The 27,914-nt window shown below is 30.1% G+C and overlaps 1 protein-coding gene across 3 annotated transcripts in view; it reads right to left on the reverse strand.

Moving 5' to 3' along the window:
• Csmd3 (CUB and Sushi multiple domains 3) overlaps nt 1-27,914 on the reverse strand; it is a 1,108,856-nt gene that overhangs the window by 37,680 nt on the left and 1,043,262 nt on the right. For 2 of the 3 annotated variants that reach the window (XM_076835404.2, XM_076835402.2), the window contains 8 exons: nt 25,794-25,979; nt 24,474-24,668; nt 21,309-21,482; nt 15,911-16,084; nt 12,186-12,359; nt 11,225-11,410; nt 9,135-9,308; nt 6,295-6,477 (listed from right to left, as the gene is read on the reverse strand). In XM_076835404.2, coding sequence (XP_076691519.2) covers nt 6,295-6,477; nt 9,135-9,308; nt 11,225-11,410; nt 12,186-12,359; nt 15,911-16,084; nt 21,309-21,482; nt 24,474-24,668; nt 25,794-25,979 — 1,446 coding nt within the window. The remainder of the gene's footprint in view (nt 1-6,294; nt 6,478-9,134; nt 9,309-11,224; nt 11,411-12,185; nt 12,360-15,910; nt 16,085-21,308; nt 21,483-24,473; nt 24,669-25,793; nt 25,980-27,914) is intronic. The other variant, XM_076835403.2, reaches the window with a different exon arrangement.

Raw genomic sequence — 27,914 nt, forward strand, 5'->3', positions numbered from 1 at the left:
AAGTAAGATGAAAAAGATAAGTGCAAATATTTATGATCAGGAAGGACTGGAAGCTTGTTGGAAACAAAGAAGAGAAGCAGCAAGTACTTTGCCTCTGTTAGATTGACATCTGGGGAATATATATAAAACCACGGGATCATAGTCAAGCTAATGACAAGCATAAACATGTTTACCAATTGGATATTTGTTGCATCAGATGCTTTATATAAAGTATATTTTAAATGTTTAATTTTCTTTTGTTACTAGAGACCATTTTTTTGTTTTTAAGGAACTAAATAATTAAAAATAATAATACATAGCCATTTCTAATACATCCAAAAATAAATGAAAATATAAGGAATAAAATGAGTCCCTTACAAAAAGAATCCTGATCAAATGCTTATATATGCATAAATGTGTATATATGTTAATATAAATATGTCTTGATTTTAATATTTATTTCAACATTGGGTTAGGCACAGTACACAATAGTGAAGTACCACCATTTTAAATGTATAATCATACCATGCATGGTATTCTATAACTGCATACTTTATTTTTCTTTCTTAGCACTATAATTAGGGCATCTTCTATCACAAAGTTTAGTAACAGTGTGATTTTCCATGTGTGTATATTCATACTTTACCCAATCTCCTATTGATAAACATTAAATTTCATTTAATTCTCTCTTGCTTTTCTATCAGTTTGGCTATACAATAATCTAGCATATCCATAACTCTACGTTGACCTTGTTTCTAAGATAAACATCTGATAGTAGAATCACTGGCTCATTTAAAAATTTTTACAAAATACTTTAAAATTGTTTAAAGTATATTGCTGTAGAGTCATCAAAAATATTATAATATGCCACTTGTAACAGTATAATATTTTTCTATTTTCACACATCTTACAAAATACCATTTGTTACCATTTTTAAAAAATGGTCATTTTGTCATGCTGTTTTCTTTAGGTTAACACTTCTCTATTCATGAATTAAGTCATTTTAATGCCATTTAATATTTTTATTTTTATATAAACTTTACCATTCATATGCTTTTATATTTTATTATAAATTAGAGTAACATAATACTACAAAATATTTGAAATAAAGAATAAAAATAGTACTAGTTTCATAACTCTGTTATATGATTATTTTGTGTAATTCTCTTCATAATTTCCCTCATGAACAATATTTTCCATTATTCTAACAAAATATATAATTCTAATCTTATTATTTATTAACATTTATATGATATACATTTTCTCATATTGCCTCAAAGACCGTATTTTAATATTTTTTGATTATGCACTATTAAAATATGTACATATACAATTATTTATATAATATTTTCCTAGATTAGAATTATGAATAATTAGAAATAATAAATTGTTATTTCATGATTTTATACTTTCTTTACTAATATTAATTTTTTAGGGAGAATTCCTCAGAAGTGGAATGATAAATCAAACTATAGATTATTCTATTACTATTTATGTATTTAAAAAAAAATGTTCTCAAAATGTAATAATAAAATCATCCTGAATGGGAAAAAAAACACCACTCACATGGATCATGTAAACAAGCAGGGGTTTCTATCTTCATATCAGATAAAGTGGACTTCAAACCAAAGTCAGTCAAAAGGGCATTTCATACTCCTTAAGGGAATCATACATCAACATGACATAACAATCATAAACATTTATGCCCCAAACAATGGAGCGTCTACATATATCAAACAAACACTTCTAAATTTCAGGAATCAAATAGACCACAGCAAAATAATGCTGGGTGACTTTAACTTACCTCTCTCACCACTAGATAGATCTTCCAAACAAAAACTAAACAAAAAAACTATAGACCTCAATAATGCAGTCAATAATTTAGACTTAACCGACATATATAGAATATTTCATCTATTGATGAGTGAATACACTTTTTTTTCTCAGCAGCACACGGATCCTTTTCTAAAAGAGATCATATGTTATGCCACAAGGCAAGTCTTAACAAAACAAAACAAACAAACAAAAAAACAGAGATATTACCCTGGATATGTCACACCATAATGGAATGAAATTAGAAATCAATGATAAAATGAAAAACAGAAGCTACTCCAACACCTGGAGACTAAAGAACACCCTGCTGAATGATGTATGAATAAGAAGACATCAAGGATGCGATTTAAAAAAAAATTCATAAGGGTAAATGAGAACTCCAATACAACATGTCAAAATCTCTGGGACACTATGAAGGCAGTGTAATTAATTAAAATAATTTAAATCAGAGCTGAAATCAATGAAGTTGAAACAATAGAAACAACTAAAAAAATTGACAAAAATAAAAATTTGGTTTTTTGAAAAAATAAATAAAATTGATAAACCCTTGGCCACCCTAAGAAAAGAGAGAGAGAAGACACAAATTATTAAAATTTATGATGAAAAAGGAAATATCACAAGAGACACTACTGAAATACAGAAAATAATTAGAAACTATTTTGAAAAATTATACTCCAGTAAAATAGAAAATCCAAAAGAGGGCTGGGGCTATGGCTCAGTGGTAGAGCACTTACCTGGCACATGTAAGATATTGGGTTCGATCCTCAGCACCAAATAAAAATAAAATAAAGATATTGTGTCCATCTACAACTAATATATACAGAAATGTCTATATATGCGTGTGTGTCTGTGTGTGTAAAAGAATGTCCCAAAGACACCAACAAAGTTTTAGAGACATATGATCTGCCCAAACTAAATCAGGAAGACAAACAATTTAAACAGATCAATTTCAAGGAAGGAAATAGAAGACTCCATCCAAGAAAAACCCAGGACTAGATGGATTCTCAGCTGAATTCTACAAGACCTTCAGAGAAGAATTAATACCAATATTCCTCAAATTTTTCCATGAAATAGAAAAGAAGGGAACCTTTCCAAACTCATTCTACAAAGTTAGTATAACCCTCATTCCAAAGCCAGAGAAAGACTCAACAAGGAAACAAAACTTCACACCAATATACCTGATGAACATAGACACAAAAATTCTCAATAAAATTCTGGCAAATCTCATACAAAAACATATTGAAAAGATAGTGCACCATGATCAAGTGGGGTTCATCCCAGGGATGCAAGGTTAGTTCAACACATGGAAATCAATAAATGTAATTCACCACTTTAATAGACTCCCATGCTCTTGGATAGGCAAAATTAATGTTGTCAAAATGGCCATACTACCAAAAGCAGTATACAGAGTCAATGTGATACCAACTAAAATCCCAACATCAGAGCTCATAGAAATAGAAAAAGTAATTATGAAACTCATTTGGAAAAATAAGAGACTCAGAATAACCAAAGCAATCCTTAGCAAGAAGAACTTTTTGTGAAGCAGGAGGCATCACCATATCAGACCTTAAACTATACTCCAGAGTCACAGTAAAAAAAAAAAAATGGCATGGTATTGCCACCAAAACAGACATGTAGACCAATAGCACAGAATAGAAGACACAGAGACAAACCCACATAAATACAGTTATTTCATATTAGACAAAGGAGCCAAAAACATATATTGGAGAAAAAATAGCCTCTTCAACAAATGGTGCCAGGAAAACTGAAAATCCATAAGCAACAAAACAAAATTAAACCCCTCTCTCTCACCATGCACAAAACTCAACTCAAAGGGGATCAAGGACCTAGGAATTGAACCAGAGACCCTACACCTAATAGGAAAAAAAAAAAAAAGGTAGGCCCAAATCTTCATCATGGCAGATTAGGCCTCACCTTCCTTAATAAGTAAGACTCCTTTAGCACAAGAAATAAAATCAAGAATCAATAAATGGGATGGATTCAAACTCTAAAGCTTCTTCTCAGCAAAGAAACAATCAATGATGTAAAGAGACATTCTACATTTTGGGAGCAAATTTTTGCCACACACACATCAGATAGAGCACTAATCTCCAGGATATATAAACAAGTCAAAAAACTTAGCACCCCAAAACCAAAATAACCCAATCAATAAATGGGCTGAGGAATTGAACAGATACTTTGCAGAAAATGATATATAATCGATCAACAAATACGTGAAAAAAATGTTCAACATCCTTAGTAATTAGAGAATTGCAAATCAAAACTACTCTAACATTTCATTTCACTCCAGTCAGAATGGCATTTATCAAGAATACAAGAAACAATAAGTGTTGGCGAGGATGTGGGGGTGGGAGGCACACTCATACATTGCTGGAAGGACTGAAAATTGTTGCAATCAATCTGGAAAATAGTATGGAAATTCCTTAAAAACTTGGAATGAAAACACCTTTTGACCCAGCTATTCCACTCCTTAGTCTATACTCAAAGAACTTAAAATCAGCATACTACAGTGATGCAGCCACCTCATGTTTATAGCAGCACAATTCACAATAGCCAAACTATGGAACTAACCTAAATGTCCTTCAGTAGATGAATGAATAAAGGAACTGTGATACACACACACACACACACACACACACATACAAAATATTACTCAGCAATAAAAAAGAATAAGATTATGGCATTTACAAGTAAATGAATGAAACTGGAAAATATCATATTAAGCAAAATAAGCTAATCTCAAAAATCCAAAGGCCAAATGTTTCCTCTGATAAGTGGGTGCTAATCTATAATGAGGAGGGCATAGGATGAGTGGAGGAAGTTTGTATTGGGCAAAAGGTAGAGGTAAGAGAGGAGGGGACATGGGGATAGGAAAGATGGTTGAAGGAGATGAACTTCATTACCCTAGGTACATGTATGATTGCATGAATGGTATGACCCTAATTTATGAACAACCAGAGAAGTAAAAAATTGTGCCTCATTTGTGTACAATGAACCAAAAAATATTCTGCTGTCATGTATAACTGATTAGAACAAATAATTTTAAAAAATTTAGAAAAAGTTAAAAAAATCATCCTGATATGTTTTAAAATTTTAGTTTTACTGCACCCACCAGAATTTCACATTTCCATTTTAAGAATAAGTGGGAATTTTGTCATGATGATTAATCATAATTTTCTCATTAGTGGTTCTGTGTATTTTTTTCTATAGCTTAATATTTTTTCTTTTATGTATTTTTTGCTCATGTACTTTGTTCGTTCATCTACTAAAATTTGTTTTCTTAAATGATGTGTATGAAGTCTATTTATGTGATAAATATTAAATGTTATACTGCTATGGCTTATAGTTTTACTAGTAATCATAATGCACATGTCAACAAAACATCAGAATAGCAATCTGCATTTCAAGTTTAAAGTATTTTATAGAACAGCATTGAAAAGTACTGACTTAGGCTCTGTGCAGTGGCACATGCCTGTAATCCTAGCAGCTCAGGAAGCTGAGGCAGGAGGATTTTGAATTAAAAGTTAGTCTCAGCAAAAGCAAGGTGCTAAGCAACTCAGTGAGACCCTGTGTCTAAATCAAATAAAAAAAATAGGGCTGGGGATGTGGCTCAGTGGTTGAGTGCCCCTTAGTTTAATCCCCAGTACCAAAAAAAAAAAAAAAAAAAAAAAAAAAAAACAAAAACAAAAACAAAGTACTGACTTAAATATCACTCATACATAATGTAATGTAGGAGATATAATGACTACATCATTGTAATCTGCCTTCAGAAAATAATTTTGAGAAATAAAGTGAACAGTTTAGCATACTTGACTATATTTTTCTCAGCAACTACATTCTCCAACTTCTCTCCCTGAGTCAATTGAATTGCAACTCTCACGATTATTAGAATTCATCTAGTTAAAAAAGATAACTATCTTTCCAAGAATATAGATAATAATTTTTAAAATAATGAAAAATATTTTTTATAATTCAGTCAATCAAAAAACTCAAGAATGTTCTAATGGGAAATATTTCCTATATACACACCAATAAGTTTAATAAAAGTAAAATCACAAGGATAATTTTCCAAGATTTCATTTTGTAGTCAATCTTGTAAATTTCTAAAAACTTAGAAGGTAAAACAGAAACTCAGGTAACTTTCATGTAAAAACCACCTACTTTTCCCTACTGCGTATACTTACATAAAGTAAAAATAAACCCTTTTAACAAATATTTGTTTTATTTTTACAATCTAAATGTTTTTTATGTTGTGAATAATGTTTGTATGTAAATGAGTGATGAAAATAAGGTAATTTTTGGAATTAAAGGGTGCTATCTCTAAAACTAAAAATACTATTGTTTTTATTTTGTAATTGAGGGCAGGGTAATATAAGTAATTTTATTAGTAGTATTCAATTGAATTTGGATACATGTTAAATTTCAGAACTCACAGTATACTCCTTTTCTGCTTGAGATTACCTTTGCATTCTGGCTGCCTTCCAGTCCAACTACCATTGGCTAAACATGTTCTTTCTTCTGAGCCATGAAGGGTATAACCAGTATCACAAGCAAAACGTACAGTACTTTTAGTTCTGAAATCACTTTCCTGTCTTGAACCATGACCAGGAGTCCCCGGATCCCCACAAGTACCAGTGGCATCACCTGCAATGCAGTAAGTTCAAGTTAATTTATCTCAATAAACATTTATTATATTTAATGTTTAATAAATTTTTAACATTTAGGCCAATAGTCTAGTAGGAATTTATTTTTGTGAATGTTGTGTTTGAACATGATAACTTGACATAGTAATAATTTCTATTTCCCAACTGACTATAGTCATATAAAGAAAAAACATAGGTGAAAAAGAAAATTGTTGCAGAGTATGGTATTATTTTCTTTATCAGTGATATTTGGAGACATTAAATAGGTTACAGACATTTCATTAGTAATTCCAGAACCTAGTTAATAACCAACCTAATGGAAAATTTATAGCTGACAGTCCTATAGATTCAAATAACAGTGAACTTATAAAACTAACATTAAAAACTGGATTCAGTAATTTACGTTTTCCTTCTCTGTATTTAGTAAGTACTGATAATAGTTTTGCAGTTAATCTAGCACTGTGGTGTCTTCTAGGGAACATAAATATTATGGTACAGTTCTTTCTATTGGCTAAAATTTATCCCCCTAATTTTCACTACCTAGGATGAATAACTGCACATTTCTCATATATTGATAATAAAAATAAATTCTATATGCAACCCAAAATTAGAAACTGCTGGGGCTGAATGCTAGAGTCTGTAAACAAGTCTGGATGGCGCCTGGCAAAATGCCAGAGGGAGTGGTTTGTGAAGTAATGCCAGCAAGCCATTAAGTGTGGAGATTACTTATTGGTTGACTGCTGTATCTAGTTTTTGTTAATTAGATAAGCTGTGTGGAATGTATAAATATCCCTCCGGTCCTACAATAAACGGCTCCCATTCCTGCTGTATCAATGTACACATGTTGCTCGTCACCCCCCCCCCCCCCCCCGTTATTTTGCTGCAGCCAGACTGCAGCAGCTGGGGATGTGGCTCAGCAGTAGAGTGCTGGCCTAGCGTGTGCAAGACACTGGGTTCGATCCTCAGCACCCCATAAAAAAATAAAATAAAGGTGTTGTGTCCAACTACAACTAAAAGTATATATATTATAGCAATTTAAGCAGTATATATAATAAACTGCTTAAATTGCTAGTAATTATTTTGTTAATGACTAGACATGAATTTTAAAAATTTTCATGTTAAGAATTTACTATCTACTCAATATCTTAAGAATTTATTCAGTGCTTTGCTCACTTCCTAAATAATTCTAGTCAAAATGTCTTACTACATATCCAGAGAGACAGAGAGACAGAGAGAACGAATGAGCAATGAATACAAAAGTATTGAAAATGTTATTTTTCGAGATGTCTGTTTGACATGGTCTGTGTATTTGGTGTCTTTAAATTTCCTTATTTTCATGTGATGTAATATTAATAAACACACAAAATTTTATGATCAGCAATTCACTTTCAAATATCTATGCATATATTTGTTATTTTTTTTTACACTTTGGTAGCCCATAATCAATTACCTAAGAATTAACATCACAATGAGTTTCTTAGACTTTAAGTCTCATGAGAATTAGTTTTATTAAACATAATTTTAAAATATGTAGATTAATTTGAAGTCCTAGGCAATCACTTCATAGAAATTAACCACTAGTTGTAAGATCTGTACACCAACTAACCAGTCACAATTTTAATATCTAAAGGGAGTATAATGTAAGACAACTACTGATGAGTTATCAGCATGATCTCCCCATGAATAAATAAAATTATATAGACAACGTACAATATAAAAGTAAAAAAGGCAGAAAAATAATCAAAATATCTACAAGGGAATTCAACTTTTTTGAAAAAAAGCAGTACGTAAACCATCTTAGAAAAGATTAGTCAGTGAAGAGATTATAAAATTAAAAAGCTTTACTATTCTTTCATTCGAAGATGGTGACTGAGGTTGTATGAGCTCAATATCCGTACATTTCCCCCAAATACAGAAAGTTAGGATAGTTTTCAGAAGGCTTATTAGGTTCATTTAATTTAAATTCCTTAAAAATTTATTTTTAAATTATTCCATTAAGTAATCAATTGTAAAAGTAGAACAGAACTGAATTATGGCAAGAAATCACAATAAAACATTGGTTTCTGAGGAAAGTTGTATTTGATGTCTGCTAAGTGGAACAGCTACTTTAGCATGAAAAGTTTCATCATTTTTATGAACAAAAGCACTTTATAAAGTGTAGCATCTGAAAACCTCATAATTCTTTACATCAGGCACAAAACAGTTCAAATCACACACACGTAATTTATTATCTGGAAGACTGGTGTTAATTTGCCTCTAAATTTACATAATCTTAGAAATATTCCAATATACATATAAGCAATGTTTCAGCTTATCTCATGAAATTTTAAGAGAAATATATTATGTCTTCAGATTGTTTTATACATACGTATTACATATATACATGTTATATATATTATATATATGTTTATATATACATATTATGTATATAAAACAATCTGAAGACATACTACATATATTATTAATACATATATTATATGTTGTATATTACATATTACATATGTTTATATATACATATTATATATATATAAAACAACCTGTATATGTATACATATATGTATATGTATATGTGTATGTATATGTATACACACACACATATTTGTCACCATCATCATAATGTAATTTTTGACACAGATCATCCAATTTTCCCAGTGGTACCTGAACAATGAGGTTGTGATCCACTCCAATGGCCATTTAACTGGCAAGTCCTTGACGACTGGCCTAGAAGGAAACGCTTTCCTGTGCAGGAATAGTGAACAGTAGACCCAAATGTATACTTCTCGCCAGACAGGACAGCATTAGGAGGAACGCCAGGGTGTCCACAGTCAATCACTACAATACATAATTATTGGATATAAAATTTTTTTATATCTCCTATCGAACAACCTGAATCACCTCGTTTATAAAATAATTCAGGAGCAAATTTTTTCTACTCAAACATCAAAATCTACAGAAACAAACCTCTACCTCTGTGAAACCTGGCTATTTAAATATAAAATGAAATTCTCAGTTATGAGAGCTACTGTGTTAACCCAGTCATCCTGAGTAGGAGTTTAACAGAATCTTATAAAGTAAGCAAGCATAAAAATGTTTCAGGGGTTAATACAAGTCTGAATTTACAGGTGATGAATGCATGCCTGAGTGCATATGTGCAGGTATTTGAGGTGTGTTTTCCCCTGGGAGAGGAGTGATGTAGATTGCTAAATAAGGATATAGAAAGCCCTATAGAATTCAAAATGAGCCCAAACAGAGATTAAAATGGAAGTATTTTTGAGAGTAAAGGAGATGGAGTAAAGACAGATCTGTGAACCACAATCTAAGAATCATTTCATTCCAAGAATGCTGTACAAAGAAAACATTTAGTGGCATGTCATCTAAAATTCTGTTTGGCATAGCAAAATCTGAAGTCAACAGATGGTGGAATATTCCTTACAAGCTAGAAGTTGCTTGGGAAATTAATGTATATCCTTGTTAACTGGGCTTGGAAAAACATACAGTGCCATATATATCTGGAGTATCATACAGCGCTTAAGGAGGCATAAATGTAATAATACATTTGAGCACTTAGTACACGGTTAGAAAGTGGTATACAAAATGAAAATGCAAAAAGTGTAAAAAAAGAGATAAGAGGTTTACATGTCCTACAAAACAAAAGTGATATGTAGCTATACAAGAACAAGTAAGAGAATTATTTAAACAATTAGACTAGTTTGTCAAAGTCAAATTTACTGAATTATTTACACAAAATCTGAAATTTTACAGACATAGCAAAAAGTTTTGTTTTTTCATTAGTATATGAGCATTGTTACAAATTTTCATAAAAGTCCATCTGATTAATATAAAGGAAATGTCTCAATATAACAAAATATAATTTTATAATTGAACATTTTAGTATAACCAAAAATAACATGCACAATGATTGCCTGACACAATAGTCCTTCCTTCTATAAAACTTCCATGCCCTGTCATGTCTAACTTTTACCATGTCTTTCAATTGAGATCTGTCAATTGACTGAATCCTTAGAATTTCCTTTCACTTCTGTCTTTATGAAATTTTGATTCACTTCTCCTAATTTGTTTTTCTCAGTTTACATGTGAATTATATGCCTTTCTGTTACAATTTATTTTACTCATATTCTATAACTCCTAATATAACATTTAACTAAAAGTGCTCAATGTTAACTGACTTTAAAAATGTGTATATTAAGAATTATTGAAGGGGGCTGGGGATATAGCTCAGTTGATAGAGTGATGCACAAGGCCATGGGTTCAATCCCCAGCACCACACAAAAATAATAATAATAATAATAATTATTGCATTTAATGTGTGCCCTTATATGATAGATATTTAAGATCAATAAATTTCAAGCAACACCTCAAGTATTCTGAAACCCTGATGGCTACTTAACTTTAAAACAAATTTTGCCTTGAATGAAATTTGAGATATTAATATAAAAATGCAATTGCTTCCTAAGATAATAATAACATTGAGTATCAAAGATACTGATTTTTCATACTCTACCTGCTCTATTAAAACTCAAAATAAAACAAATATTTGTCACATTAATATAAAGAAAGGTGACATTTGGGCATTGAATTGTAACAATAGGTGGAAGTGTAATTTCAAAACAGTGGAATAAAGCAATTTGTTTTCCTCTGATATACAGTTCTAACTATTTTACAAACAATGAACTTCCATATTGCATTCATGGCATTTTCTCAAGGAACAATTCACATTATCTACTTACTGATACATTCTGGTAAAGGTTTGTCCCACTGTCCATTTGGCTGACATATCAAAACTGAAGATCCAAATAAAAAATATCCTGGATTGCAGTCATAGAATACTACAGTGCCATAGGTGAAATTTCCATGTTCTATTTTACTTTCTCTTTTGGAATTGGCTGGAATTCCAGGATCAGAACAGTTGACCACTAAACAAGTGACAAATTTTTAAAAAATATTTTGGAATTATCTACTACATAAATTTCTATTAAGAACTTAGAAGCAGTTTCAGAGGTAAATTAATCAAATAAACAAAGACTCCAAAAAAATTAATTTATGAATTACTTAGATAATGGATTGGAATCTGTGTGCTTGAAATATAAAAAGAGAAAAAATTTCTGACAAATTTATTTGAATAATAGAAAACTTATAAGAATTATGCTGAGAGTAGATATAAACAATGATATATTTTAAGCTATTGTTGAATTTCAGGAAATAAAACACATAGAAAATGATAATTATATTCATTTTATCAGACAATATGATGTCTTTCACATTGCCTTGCAAAGTAGAAACTTACTAAAAAAAAAGTCTCTTTAATCTGTTTCTATATAGAAATCAACAAATAAAGCCTCCATTCACATATCATGGTAATTCAGGCCCCAAAAATTGTTTTTACAAACATATGCCAGAATTAAGTTCCATTAATTATTAAGCAAGTTGCAAATAAAAAGTTCTTAAAGACTGCTTATATGTGAACACAAATAGGTATAAAATAGCAAAGTTGAGCAGAATTATAATCTTCTCGTTTTAACTTTCAAAATTTAAGAAGAGGAAAACATTGCTAATGAGATGGCATCAATATTAAAGCTTTTTGCTCTAGTTGGAAAGTTTATACTGGGCTGCCAAGTTGTTTCGGATATGTCATCTATGTTTACATAACTAACACCATGTCCCCACACTGGAATAAATTTAGCCTTTTACCTTTGCACACAGGTGGAGGATGGCTCCATTGTCTGTTGGCCTGGCACTGGGCTTTTGTTGGTCCTTGCATAAGATAACCAATATTGCAAGAGAACGTTACCACATCATTAAAGTTAAATCCATTTCCACTTGTTCTTCCATATATTGGACTACCAGGGTGACCACAGCTAACAGCTAATACCATTGGCGATGGGGCATTGGGGATGGAAAAAAACAGAAGAACATTTAGTTATTAATTATCACATCACAATTATGCTTAGTCATTTCAATTAGAGTAGAAAGATCACCTTATATGTGGATATATATTTAAAGTACTACAATATAAAGAAAATGGAAATAAATAAAATAAAACAGAAATAGTAGAAATAATATTAGTAAGAAGAAATATGATATTAGTAAGTAGAAAATGATTTAAAATTATGACAATTTTCTTTAAGTGGTACATAGATGTTAAAAGTTTCATGGTACTTATTTTATTCTTTCTAATTTTTTTTTTTTTTAAGGAAGAATACTGAAGTTCAAAGAAATCCGAGGAATGACTGAAGCTTCAGTAACTAGTTAACAACAATGTGTAATAAAACTGAATGAGTTTTCCTTTTAGTGTTAAGTTTAAGAACTGAAGGTACTTAAAGACATATTTTTAATTTAATTTTGAAATAGACCTTTTAATAGTTTTTAGACAATCAATTTTTATGAGTAATATATTGATACATGAAAATGTGCTTTAAAAGTAAATTAATGTAACTACGTAATGTGGACTGCAAAAAATGATGCATGATGTTGCACCAGAATTCTCATTAATATTTTGAGATACTGATATTAATATTCTCCAAACCAATCAATATTACTGGTTTATTTTCATCATCATTGATATTTGACAATTTAATACAATTTTGCTTGGAAATAAGGTTATCAAATGAATTATTTAGATCCTTTTAATGTTATGGTCCCACTATAAATTTTATGTAGTGCTGGCTTTCCCCAAACACTCCATATTTCTATGAACCGTTTTATTACATAATCTCACTCTATTAATCATAGAAAGTCCTGGAATACTGCTTCATAATTGGGAACAGTGAAAGAGCATAGTCACTTTTAGCACTTTCAAAATGACCCAAGAGCAATTATTTTTCAGCTGTATTGTTAATGTCAACCTACTCATTTGGAAATTTAACTGCATCTTATTCTTGTTTAAAATTATCAATAAAGAAACCAGTTTTACCCGAAGGGCCAATTCTATTTTAAAGTCTCAATTATTCAATAAGAAAAACAGTGATAAGAGTTGTCTATGTTGAATACAAATGTAAAGTAAAAAATCTAGGCCACATCCAAGCAGAATATTTCTGTCTTTAAATCATCTATCAGTGGTATGTGTATGTGTATGTGTGTGTCTGAGAAAAGTGACTTTACTTATTAACTATAGGCTCTAATATCTTATTATCTCAACACAAAAAAGAATTTTCCATGAAATTAGTATTCTAAAAAATTTCAGCTAATCAGATAAAATTAAAAATAATGAAATTTATAAAAGTTAGTCATTAATTAAATAAAATACTTCCTCTGAGCCCTCATTAAAAGTATATATTATTTCTCTGAGGCTTACCCTATGATGTTCTAATTAAAATATTTTACAATTTTATTTTACTGTCACAAGACTCTTACTATAAATGTCAATAACTGGAAATAGAAATTGTTAGGAAACAAGAAATACATGGATAATTGATTTTAATAACAAAATAAGGATAAATTATTGTCTGGAACATTGTGTACATTTGAGAATTAGTGAAGTAAGTGAATGAAATGGAGTTATCATTATTCAATCACTTTTTTTATTTTTGTAAAAAAAAGCATTCATAATAAATACACAATGCTCTAGAGCCAGCATGCTTTACTTATCCACTCAATAGCAAACTGCATTCCATGAGAGTATTTTATTCCAATTTTATCACTTCTAGCGAGAGTTTGGACAAGTAAATATGACTGCTAACATTCAAATTTCCAGCAAACTATTCTGCATTTTTCTTTGAAAATACAGAATACATGGCACTGGAAGTTGTACAAACACTAGAGGCTGGTTAGAAGGCCTGTACTGGTAAAAGCAAGAACAAAACAAATACCCACTTTGTACTGGGATTTACATTAGGCAGTCTGACTTAGAACTTATCCTTGATAGGGTCAGATAAGATGATGAGTGAATGCCCAGGGATTAGAGGTATGGCCCAGCATGCATGAGGACCTGGGTTTGATCACCAGCACCACAAAAAGAAAAAAAGAATAGAAGGAGACATAAAAATGTTCTGTTTAGTATAAAGCCCTTTTGGGGGTATGTGACCCATTGCTCTGGTAGGAGCTATGAAGGAGACTCAGGTTAGTGGTCAACAAATGGCATTAGTTTTTACCAAATGGAGAGATTTGCCCTCATATTACCATCAAATTTAATTAATTTGGGTTTATCTCATTCATGGTTAGTGAGAACATGAACAAATATGGTGAGGGCAACTCTTAAATGCATTAAGATGTCTACATATAAAAGACTGTAGATGTGACCCTACTACTGACATCCTGACAATCACACCACCACTTTCTCTCTCATACTTTGGTCCCCTCCTATGTGACTTATCCATGCCCCAAATATCTTCCTTTTTTCTTGAGGAGTACTCAAGTACTCCAAACATAAAAATAATAATAGCAAGTAAATAGAAGAATAAATTAAAAATGCACACTGGATAAAACCATACCATAGGTATAGGAAGAAATTCATTAAAATCACAAAGAACAATAAGTATCTTTAAGTAGTTATTATGAAATAGTGCTTTCTGCAAAATAATTTTATGTATCAGTTAGCATCTAAATCAACTTAAAAGATCACATACATATTTGTTGAAATACCAGGATCTTTCATTAAAATAATTCTAAAAGTACACATAGTCATAGTTTTGTATGAAGTCTACAATAATAGAAACATCGCCTTCGAAATAAACTTTTAAATAAATTTTTAAAATATTTCAAACAATAATTTATGAGAAAACACTACTTTGATACATTAAAAATGATAGATTCTGAAGCTAAAAGGTACCATAATGATAAACACTTTTAACTATTTATTTTCTTTATAACGGAATTAGAGTCCAGAAAGATTAAATAACTTGTTTACTTAAAAAATTAGCAATGAAACTGAAATGAGAACAATAGTTTTGTTATCTTATTTTTTCTCACTAATTGTACTTCACCAGGATATAATTTGATGTGATATCTACTGCATATGTATGTCCTATTAAAAACATTAATGAGAAATACTTTTAACTATCAAAAGCTTTGTAGTAAATAAGAATGTTGATACTCTTGCATAGGGTTATCAAAAACTTTAAATTTTTATAATTGAAAATTTGTTGAGGATATATTTTCCTTCTATTAATAAGTATTCATTCATATATGTTATATATTAAATACTAAGGAGGTGAGTTTAATTTTGTCTTAAGGTGAAAACACAAATATAACAGATATACTTTCTTCCACTTTACTTTTGGATGGTTATATATGCTCTGAAATGTCCACTTTAAGGACTAATAAAACAGTACAAGAGAATAGATTGTAGAAATTCACTTTATATTATTTGTATAACAAATAATTATATAAATAACTATTTATCTTGCCTACTAAAAGAAAAAAAATTGGTCATTCTGTGAGACCAGAGGTCTCTCATTTCTTTTGGCATGCTTACTTACGCACACAGGATGGGAGCTGACCAGACCAATTGTGATCTTGTTGACATATCCTCACTGAAGAACCAATCAACCGAAAACCAGAATTACATTGATATACAACTGTGTCTCTGTATCCATAATTTTCCCCAATGACTTGACCATTCACAATGAGTTCTGGAATTCCACAGTGACCCGCTATAAAGAATCAAAAAGAACTATTTTTATACTGTGTTCTTTGTATGTTTATGTACATATGTTGTTTAACTAAACTTTTAATGTTTACTTAGAAGTATGTCATAAATAATTCAAACATAATTATGTAGCATACAGGTAACGATAAGATATATAGCAAAACATTAGGTTTTTGGAAATTAAAGGAAAATACACTTTGACTGACATGGATCCAGAAGATATTATAAACTGTATCAATCTTTAAAAATGAAAACAGAACATATCAAAATTTGAGGTATGTAGATAAAGCAGTGCTTAGCAAGAAAATTTGTAGGTATAAGATTTCTTATTATAAAGGGGATCCAAGATGGCAAATTAGCATGAGGCAGCATTTTTCCTAGCTCAGTACCCAGAACTCATGCAGCAGGAATACCACGTTTCTCTGAGGCTTAGAGTGAAAAATTCTGAGACAGTCTGCCCTCTCCTAACCAGAGACTGTTGGCCTCATTAATTGGATATATAAAGAGCTCAAAAAACAAATAACCTAATCAATAAATGGGCTAAGGAACTGAACACATACTTCACAGAAGAAGAAATAAATCAATCAACAAATATATGAAAAAAATGCTCAACATCTCTAGAAATTAGAAAAATGCAAATCAAAACTATTCTAAGATTTCCTCTTACTCCAATCAGAATGGCAATTATCAAAAATACAAGTAACAATAAATCTTGGCAAGAGTGTGGGGGAAAAGGTTCACTCATACATTACTGGTGGGATTGCAAATTGGTACAACCACTCTGGAAAGCAGTATGGAGATTGCTAAGAAAACTTAGAATGGAACCACCATTTGACTCAGTTATCCCACTCTTTAATATGTATTCGAAGGACTTAAAATCAGCACACTATAGTGGCACAGCCACATCAATGTTTATAGGAACTCAATTCACAATACACAAGCTATGGAACCAACCTAGGTACCCTTCAACAGATGAATGGATAAAGAAAATGTGGTATGTATACATAGTGAAATATTACTCAGCTATAAAGAAGAATAAAATTAAGGCATTTGCCAATAAATGGATTAAATTGGAGAATATCATACTAAGTGAAATAGACCAATCTCAAAAAGTGAAAGGTAGGATGTTCTCACTGATATATGGATGGTAACCTATAACAAGGGAGACTAGGAAGGGAAAGTATGGAAATTCAGCGGATTACACAAAGTGGAATAAAGGGAGGGAGGGAAGATGGGAGTAAATACAGTATAATGAATTGGACATAACTTTTCTATGCTCACATATTAAGTCATGACCAGTGTAACTCCACATTATACTCAACCATAAGAATGGGATTAAAAATGTAATGTGTTGCACTCCATGTTTTTATAATATGTCAAAATACACCCTATTGTCATCTAAAAACAACAAATTAAAAAATTTTTAAAAAATTCTTAATTATTATCAGGTTGACTTAATTTGAGTTTGAAAGTTATCAGCTTCTGTATTTTTAATATATGAATATTTTATTAGTGTATTTTAATTATACAAAATACTGAGTTTCATCGTGAAAAAAATTCTTATTATAAACAAATAAAGGTATATAAAAATCCACCTAAAATTCCACCTTAAGAAAAGGAGAGGAGCAAAATAAAGAAGGTAAAATAAGCCACACTAAGTAGACAGGAGAAAATATTTAAAACATAGAAATCAAAGAAATAGAAAATTAAACAAACAACAGAAAACATTAACTAGGGTAAAAATTGTTTCCTTTAAAATAGTCTAAAATTGTTAAACTCCTAACTAACTTTAACTACACACAAAAAGGAGAGAACAAATTTACCAGTAACATGACTGAATGAAGTGATATCACTATTAAGGCCTAGAAAATTAAAATGAGGAAATATTGAAATAACTTTCTGCTAATATATTTTGATAGTTCAGAAAAAGGACAATTTCCTTACAAATTATAATTTACCAAAAATAACATGAGACAAAATAGAAAATATGAATAGTTCTTATTAATGTGTTAGAATTACTAAACAAAAAAATCCCCACGTTAAAACACTGGTAAATTAAAATATTTAAGAAAGAAAAATATCTCTGGCAACTTGATATTTTAAGGAAGAAAAAAATCAATTTTATAAAAACTTTTTTTTGGAAAATATATATACATACATATGTATTTGTTTTGAGGCAACCATAGCACTAATAGAAATTTTTTAAAAAGTTTCCTTTCTTTGATAAACTAACTATAAAACATGAAATTTGAAGGACTTACATACTTGATATCAAATGCTATTATGAAATTCTTAAAAAATAGACAGTGCCAACCATCATACTAGGAAAAAAAACCTCAATCCTACCATATAAGATATACAACAACAACAACAAAAAAAAAAAAAATGAAAGCTAAATCATATGCATTCTGGAACTATAAAGTTTCCAGAAGAAAATGTGATATCATAATCAATCCTTGTGACTTACGGTTGAGCAAAGTTTTCCTAAACAGAACCTAGAAAGCAAGAGCCAAAGGAAAACAAACAAAAAAACCAAGACAGACTTTACCAAAGTTGAAAACTCCTGCTCACTGAAACACACTATTTAAAAATGAATAAGAAAGTCACAGACTGAGAGAAAATACTCATTAAACATGTAATGATAAAAGTCTTTCAACTAGAATTTGCTAAGAACTATAATTCAATACTTACTTCACCATATTCCCAAAGAGAAATTCATGACTAGCTAATAAGTTCAGGAAACTACAATACACATCAGAAGACATCAAACAATACATCATAAAAATACATGCTGATAGAATATGAGAAAACCAGACCTCTCCCTCTGAGTATCAAACAAAAATGAATGCATATGTTAACAGAAAGACTTGCATAGGAATATAAAGACTTTTATAGCAATTTTATTCATAATACCCTAAAGCTAGACAGTGTCCAGGTGTTCACCAACAAAATAATATCTCAAGGATATTATATGTATATAAATAAATTCTATTTGGCAATAAAATAGCAAAGTATAAAAACAACAACATAGATGAAAGAAAATGAAAAAACCTTACACAAAATGGTACATAATTCAGGATTCCATGATATTTGTAGAATAGGAAAAATTAATATGTGGTGATAAAATTCAGAAAAATTATTGCCTCGGGTTGAGGGGGGAAGTAAGTTGGAGATTGTGGAGCATTACAAAGAAACTTTTTTAAAAAATTTTAAATTCTATATAGTGGTTTAGTTATACAGGTGAACACAGTTGTAAAAATTCATCTAACCATGAATTTATAATATATGTATTTCACTGTATGTAAATTTTGCCACAGGAAGTAAAAGAAATAAGAACCATAAAAAATATTAACTCTAGCTAATGATACAGATGCAATGATTTCCACAACTTACTTTAAAATTCCTTTTAAAAAGGTTTTGATGGACTGACAGAGGCCTGGAAAGACGTTGGTGATAAGCAATTACAACAAAATACTAGATTATTACATAATCTAGGTGGGAGACATAGGAGTGTTCACATATGAGTGTTTACTGACAATTATTTTTTCAATTAAAAAAAAGCCTCTTAATGAAAAGCTGGAGAGTTGGGAATAAATGCAACTGTACTCCACAACACAATCATAAACACATCCTTGCCTCAATTCTAAGTCAAAAAGGGGCTATGTGGGTGAGATAAGAAGGAGTGAATCCTTCAGATCATGTCTTAGAGTAAATTCTAGGATTTTGTTGTTTGGAACTGCACTTTCTCCTATCTGGATACTTTTAAATTTATATTAGCTGTCAGCACCACATCCTCTGCAGTGCATGATGCTGTCTTCATAAGCTGAGAGACATTTGTTCATAAATATCCCAGTTATGCCCTGTTTTCCCAGAGAATATAATCAAGAATCAAAATAGGTGAAAAAAAAAAAAAACCCACACACTATATAGCAAGTCAACAGAAACATAATGTAAAATAAGAGTTCATGAAATCACAAAGGAATAAAATACAGTTTTAAGTTTACAACAGGTCTTCAAATTTATAAGTAAAATAAGTAATCTGTAATAAAATCAACATAACCAAAACCAGTTTTGAAATTATTAAGAAATATTTTATGTGATCATTTAATCACATATTATACATAGTTATTTGCTTTATTTACTATTTTCTTTTCATGCAGTAGTCATATTCAATAAGTCTATTCTTAAGAAAGAACTTACTGTTATTGGGCATCCAGTATACCTATTAACAATTGTGCCTGAGTAAGGAAAAATGAAATTTTAACCCCAATTTCTAGCTACAGCTATCTGTTTCAAATAGTGAACTATATTACCATGAATATTTTCAACATTGTCAGCAAAACAACATGTGATTTAAATTGTTAATATGTACATGTTTATGTCATGTGTCATATTCTTATATAGATTTCTTAAAGAAAAAATGTACAAATGTTGCAGTATCCTACTCATGACAATTAGTAATTTTTAAATTATTAAACAGAAAGATGTTGACAAGTGAATACTCATTAGAACAATTTTCAGTATTACCTAATTTAATATTTGTTGTATCTCAAAATTATTTTAGCATGAATCATATTATTTTCTTAACATTAAAGAAATTATTAAAGACTTTTTAAAAAAGAGATGAAGTATAAATCATAATATTCTTTTTATAATAAAAGAAGGATAAAAAAGCTCATTCTGTTTCTTTTACTGAATAGTTTTTATAATGAATTCAGAAAACCCTAAGGGGAAAAATCCCATTTGCCTAAAATCACATTCAAAAAACAAATTTAAAAGTTTTAATAGAAAGTAGTTTTACTCATTGAAATCTTACAAAATAAAAGGGAGAAAGATATTTAACTGTAGACATTGTTTTTCTTCTTTAGTCATTATCTTAAGCAAATAGGTAATAGAAGAATTGACTATGGTTTAGAATGAATTAACTGCTACAGCAATTAATCCAGCTGAGTATGCCAACATATAATTTTCCGCAATTAGTTACCACCTTTTTATTTTCCCATGCCTGGAAGAAAATGTGTCTCTCCTAATGACATAAGACTCATTAAAAATACTAGTTGATTAACTTTAAGAGTTATCTACTTAATAGCTTTTCTACCATGAAACATTTTTAAAGTTAAGTATTTTCTGATTTTTAGCATCCTTACTGAATAAACAAAGCTCTGCCTCCTATGCAGTATATGTGTGTATGGGGGAGAAGTTGATCAAAGTGAATTAAAAATCTATACCTAGGCATCTGGTTTCAGATCCACTCCAAAGACCTGAGGAAAGGCATTCCCGTACAGTGGACCCCACAAGCATGAATCCTGAATCGCAGGTAAAGATAGCTGTTGAGCCATATGAAGTTTGAGTTCCAATCTTATTTCCATTTGGAGGTGTAGGTAGTTCTCCACAGGAAATAACTTAAAAATAATAAATTATAATAAAGACACAGTCAATATGCACTTACAACAAAAACATGCCTTTAACATTTGAATTCTATATGATTTATTTTTGACTATTACATGAAAACAAAAAATCACATATATTAGTAGAGTGATATCATGTTTTGATACAGGTACTCATGTGTAATGTTTAAATCAAGTGAAAAATTTAGTCTCCTCGAGTGCCCATAAACCTTCTAATGTGAGAGTGACACGTGGTGAAGTTATTTTCTTTGAATTTTGACTTGGCCAGTCTGGCTTTAGAGGAAAAAACAATCTCAAGAGTAAAGAAAGGTTAATTCATCAGTCCCCAATTTTTCTCTAACTTATAAAATGACATTGGGTTACGTAGGCCTTCAACTAGCCTAAGCCAAAATTTCCTCACATCTAAACAAATGTGAACATAGTAATTATAATTAGTTTTTGTCAAGGACTCTATAAAACATTTTACATGTAAAATACTCAATTTTATACAGTCCATTAGATATATTTTTCACATATAGGGATAGGCTTTAAAAAATTAAAGACAGATTAACTGACTACCTAGGTTATTCAGAACCCATATGACTCTTTCATATTTAAAGACTGAAAGTGTGAGCTGGGGTTGTGGCTCAGTGGTAGAGCACTCGTCTGGCACCCGTGAGACCCTGGGTTCGATCCTCAGCACCCCATAAAAATAAATAAACAAAATAAAAATATTGGGCTGGGGATGTGGCTCAAGCGGTAGCGCGCTCGCCTGGAATGCGTGCGGCCTGGGTTCGATCCTCAGCACCACACACAAAGATGTTGTGTCCGCCAAAAACTAAAGAATAAAAATATTAAAAATTCTCTCTCTCTCTCTCCCTCTCTCTTTTTAAAAAAAAAAAAGACTGAAAGTGGAACAAGCGTCATTCTAGAATGAAAAGAATAATTGGTAAAATTAAGTGCTTTTTATATACCAAGCACTATTATTAGTGTTTTCACTTATGCAATTCTCAAAACAACTCTGAGATCGGTATAATGATAGATAGTTACATTCACTAGGATATAGACAAGTGAAGTAACTTTAATAAAGTAACATATAATTTATAAACTATAATAAACTTCATAATTAACCCTATAAATTACATTACTCAAGATTTAAACCCAACAGTCTATCATCAGAGTCCAATATTTAATCATCAACCCATACTTCTTTTTGACTCCATCTCTGGCTTTCAGCTCTAATGCTTTACTTAGCTGTTAAATAGACAAAGAGAAAATTTGCAAACTTTAAATTGTTGCATGTAAAATTTAAAATGCACTGATTGTTTCCAGCAAATCCTTAAGATAATTCTTTGTTGGAACTATAAATATTATTAATATAGTAATATGGCTAAAATATTAGTACTTTAATTATTTTAGTTTAAAAGATGAGTACATGAAGAACCCGAACAATTAATATTCTTTTCATTTCTTCAATGAATTGCAATTCTTAGATTCCTTGGCTTTTCCCCATCCTAATATCACCTAAGATTAGGTAGAATCTAAATATATACATCATTTAAATCCTTCTACACAATAGAAGATCTAGAACAAAGGAACCAGGCAAACGCGTGAAATTCCATATTAAATAAGTGTGTTACAGATCATTTTCCCCTAGAAAAACCCCTTCTCTAGGTATCTTTTTAGTGAAATTATACTTTAAGAGTAATGAAGCTGCAGGCAGAGAAAGACCATGATAGAAAAAGTGGAAATAGAGCAAAATTTTCTAAATACAGATTCTTTAGAATGTAAAATAAAATTTAGAAATATATTTTTAAGATTTTAATTCATCCATATGTTTATTTTATTCATTAAGATAACATTTATTTTAATAAAGCAAAAAATGTCGTATACTGATACAGAGATTAAAAAAGTAAATTGCAAATCACAGATTATTCATAAGTAAAAGAATAATAGATAATTGTGTACTTACTACACATATAATAGTTAGCTTCTATATTAAACTTTTTAATCATCCTAACTTTATTTAGACTGGATTCTTTTATTAGTTTATTTATATATTATATATATTTAGCCTATACATGCCATAGAGTTTGATACAAATTAAAAGACTAAATTTCTGGGACAAAGTAAAAACTCAATAAATATGGTGAAAAAAGTTCAGAAGGATTTCAAGGTATTCTGTCTAAATTATTGTATGCTTAGTTAGCTTGTTTATATTAGACCTGACATTTATGTTACAAGAACAAGTGGAAAAAAAAAAGAAGACTTAATTATTATTTAGTTTGTTTCAATAATATTTACTGAGGTCCTTATGAATCTGGTTGTCAACTGGTATTTAAAATATGTCTTAGTATTTTCATCACTTTACCCAACAGAAAGTGTCATGATTTTCTAGAGTAAGAATTTGGGGATTAGAAAAGACTAAACATATACAGCAGCATAGTGATTATCAGATTATCAGTGATTGTCAGATTGCTTGGATTGAATACCATTTCTCCATCATTTATAGGCTCTGTGACTTATGCAAAACAATTAAATTGTGTGCTTAGTTTTCTTTTTGACAAAAGGAGCATAATATATGTAAGAGGCTAAAAGCAAAGTCCAGCAAGCAGTTAGATATGCAATAAACATTACTTAGTTGTTACAGTAATGACAGATCTAGAATTATGAGATTTCTGAATCTGAAGCTTATGTCCTTTTTCCATAAGCATTTACTAATAAAAAACCAGAAACCTTAAAATGTAAGAAGAATTAATCATAGTATCTCACCGGGCATAGTGGTGGTGTGCTTATAGTACCATCTACTGGGGAGACTGAGGCAGAAGGATTACTTGAGCCAGGGATATCATAGTCAAAAGGACAAAATGGACAAAGCAAAATTCCATTTTAAAATAACAATAAAAATATCAAGTTATTGCTCTAGTGTTTTTGGAAAGAATGTGATTCAAGCAATCCAATCACCAAAGATAACTTCTGAAATAAGTTCAATGGATGTACACTTACTTTGACAATATGGTCTCTCATTTCTCCAACTCCATGTACCATTAGGAAGGCATTCAATAGAAGCAGGACCTAGTCCATGATAACCAGGGTCACAACTGAAAACTACTTTGGTTTTGTACTCATAATGTGATCCATTCACAATTCTCCATCTTCCATGTTCCAATGTAAAGGAATTGATGCTTGGACATGTAACAACTATACAGAAAACAAGAATACAAATGCTAATAAGTAAATCTTGTCTGTTTCACTACCTAACTATATCTTATGCCAATTCTATTCTTCACATTTCCACTGTCTGAATTTGTTCACTATTGAGCCTCACAAGGTCTTCAGCATTTGTTCTTTATTTCTTCTTCACATTAATCATTTCCATCTCCCCAGCTGCATGGTACTGTTGGCAGTTCTCTGATCATAAACTGCTGTTTCAAAATTTAGAGCCTTTATACACATTATTCTACCAACCTAGAATCCTATTTGCTGACTTACCTCTGCTTTCTTTTTTTAAACATTTCGGAAAAAATATATTTTCAGGAAAAAAATTTGTTTGGTGAGAATGGCGTTTTTTTGTGTTTTTTTTTTTTTTTTTTTTTGCAAGACTTGAATATAAAATTTGGCTTATTTAAAACTTATTCAAGATAAGTAGAAGCATTATAAGACACCTATGTTACAATTCAAATGCAAATTTTAAAAGAAATCGCAGTTAAGTTAAAATGTTAGTACTACATGGAAGTAACTGAAATATAGAGAAAATCAAAGATGTTATCTAAAACAAACTTTTCATTCCTTTTATTACCAATTTCTTTATTAGAATTAATTTCTATTATTGTATAATATTCCCATTATCCATTAAACTAGTAATAAGCATTGGGAAATATTCTACATATATGTAACATTGATAATACTGAAAAAAAGTCAGAAGTTATGGGCAATGTCAGAAGCTTCATTTATCCTTTTGAAACTAAGACCTGACAGTATTAAAATATAATTTTATTGTTGCAAACTGGGAAAAAAGTCTTCCAAATATCTTTGTATTGAAAAAAATGTTGATTAATGCATGACTGTTTATAAAATAAATGAAACTTCATTAAATAAAATGAAAAGACACATTAATTCCTTGACCTAAATATTCTGGAGTTGCCAAAAATACGGTCTTTCAGTACTTCATTGTACCAGATAGTACTTTTATTTATCAATTTTTATTTCCTTCTCAGACATGGTGCTTCACTCAGGGAATTAGTCTTAATAATTCAATGGTACATAAAATTTTATATCATGTAAGATGCCAATGTATAAATGATAAAATTTCCTTAAAACACATACCAACACAGCGGGGAGTCTTATTATGATTGCTCCATGTTCCATCTGATTGGCACACAGCAGTGGTAAGTTCTTTGGATGACAATCTATATCCATCATTACAAAAATAGGTAACTCGGGTTCCTACCAAGTAGTCTGTAGTGAGTATCCCTCCATTTGTTGGAGCTTTAGGAATTCCACAGGAAATTGCTAGAATAAATATATACATAAAAAATAGAAATGAAAACATGCTTCAGTTATTAGTTAAATCTGTTAAACTATAAAACATGTAAAAAAGGATTTTTAAATTCCTCTGAATTTTCTGGCCCATAATTTTAAATAATTTATTTCAAACTCCTATTTAATGTGTTTAAATTGTTAAATCTATATATCATTAATGATTTGTTTCTTGGTTTCTACTTAGTTCCTAATCATAAGTAGTATTATCAGCATTAATATAGATTCCATGAGAATACAAATTAGGTAAATATAGAGTACATCTAGTACTAAATCATTGCTGGACCACCAAAATTCAGTTTGTCCAATTTAACTTAATAAATAATTGTGAAAAATTTGGAAAGGGGTGGCAATCTATACTCATCAGTATTTTGATCAGGAACAAAACAAATTTATTTCTGCAGACTGACTGACTGTCTTAGGTACAATCAAAATGTATGTGCTTGGGCACCATCCACAGAATATCACGTATATTAGACATGTTAAATGCTTGAGGACCATTCAGAGTATTGTGCATATTCAACATGTTAAAGAAATATAAGGCCAGGACTTATCTCAAAACTTATCTAGGATCCTCTTGAATTTCATTAATTATCTTAGTTGTCTTTATTTTTATCTATAATACATTTGATTTAAATGAAAATTTCTTTAACTATGATCTGATAATGATGCAAAATTTATATTTTCATAGTTTATTTTACATATATTTATATTTTGTTTCTTATAAATTCAAAAGACTATATAGAAGTTTCTTTAGACTGATTCTTTTCCTCTTTGCCCTTCAAGTAACCCATTTGCATCCCCCCCCCTACCGCCCAAAAAAATACTATCACCTTCCAAAGAACATAATGGTCAACAAAACCCCAACTGAAGTGAGATTATTTGTATTTTTATATATCATTATCAGTGTAAACATTTAGACATCTCTACAGATAGAATAATATATTTGAGCATAAGTATCACCTCAGTACTAATGAGTTATTTCATAATAATGGTATATGTACTGCACTGTATTATGTTTACAAAATCATAAAGTTTCTGATTTCTAAAATATGTCTAGTCTTATGGGTTACATGTTCTAGACTTATAACCTACATTTTTCTCATAGCAAAAGAAAGAAAAATAGATGTAGCTTTATTTTAAATTTAAAAAGATGTAGTTTTATTATAAATGCTATTTTCTTTTTGCCCTTCTCTTAATCCAACTTAAAAATGTGTCTACTTGTCTTATAAAACCAGTTGTTCAGATATTTAATTTTCACTAATATATATGAATTAAATATAAAAACCTTAGTGAAATAGATATAAAATTGTCAGAGTTGAATGACAAACCCTCTACTGCTACATAGTTGATCTTTTGTAATTTAGTATTCTGAAAATTATGAAAAGAAAAACAGCAAAAATATTAATGATTTATTGTATTTTGATAGCTTATTAAAATATATCTATTCTTCATGAAGTCAGCACCTTCCATGTTGAGAACCTGCTAAGAAATGTTTCTCAGAAACCTAACAAATGTATGATGTTTTATGTCTCAACAGAAGAAGGAAGCAACAGTTCTTTCATTTAAATATGACTATGAAAGCAATTTTTTCATAAGTTAGAAACTTCAATCTAATAAGTAAAATAAACCATTTCAGTTGCCTGGTAATATCTATTACATAGTTAATTTACACTTTCTTTTTTATTTTAAAATTTTATTAGCCTATTTTATATTTTATTTATTTTATATAAATTTCCTCCAAAAAGTAGATAATACTTAAGACCCATTAATAATTAACTGAAATTGTTCTGCATTTTGTAACACATGAATTCAAAGTTGCTTTATGCTGCTACATTACAGGTAAAACAAATGAACTATAAAATTAATTTTCAGGTTGACAAAATAGTAGGATACATTAAATACTTG

The sequence above is a fragment of the Callospermophilus lateralis genome, chromosome 16 (genome assembly GCF_048772815.1).
Source record: "Callospermophilus lateralis isolate mCalLat2 chromosome 16, mCalLat2.hap1, whole genome shotgun sequence".
Lineage (NCBI taxonomy): Eukaryota > Metazoa > Chordata > Mammalia > Rodentia > Sciuridae > Callospermophilus > Callospermophilus lateralis.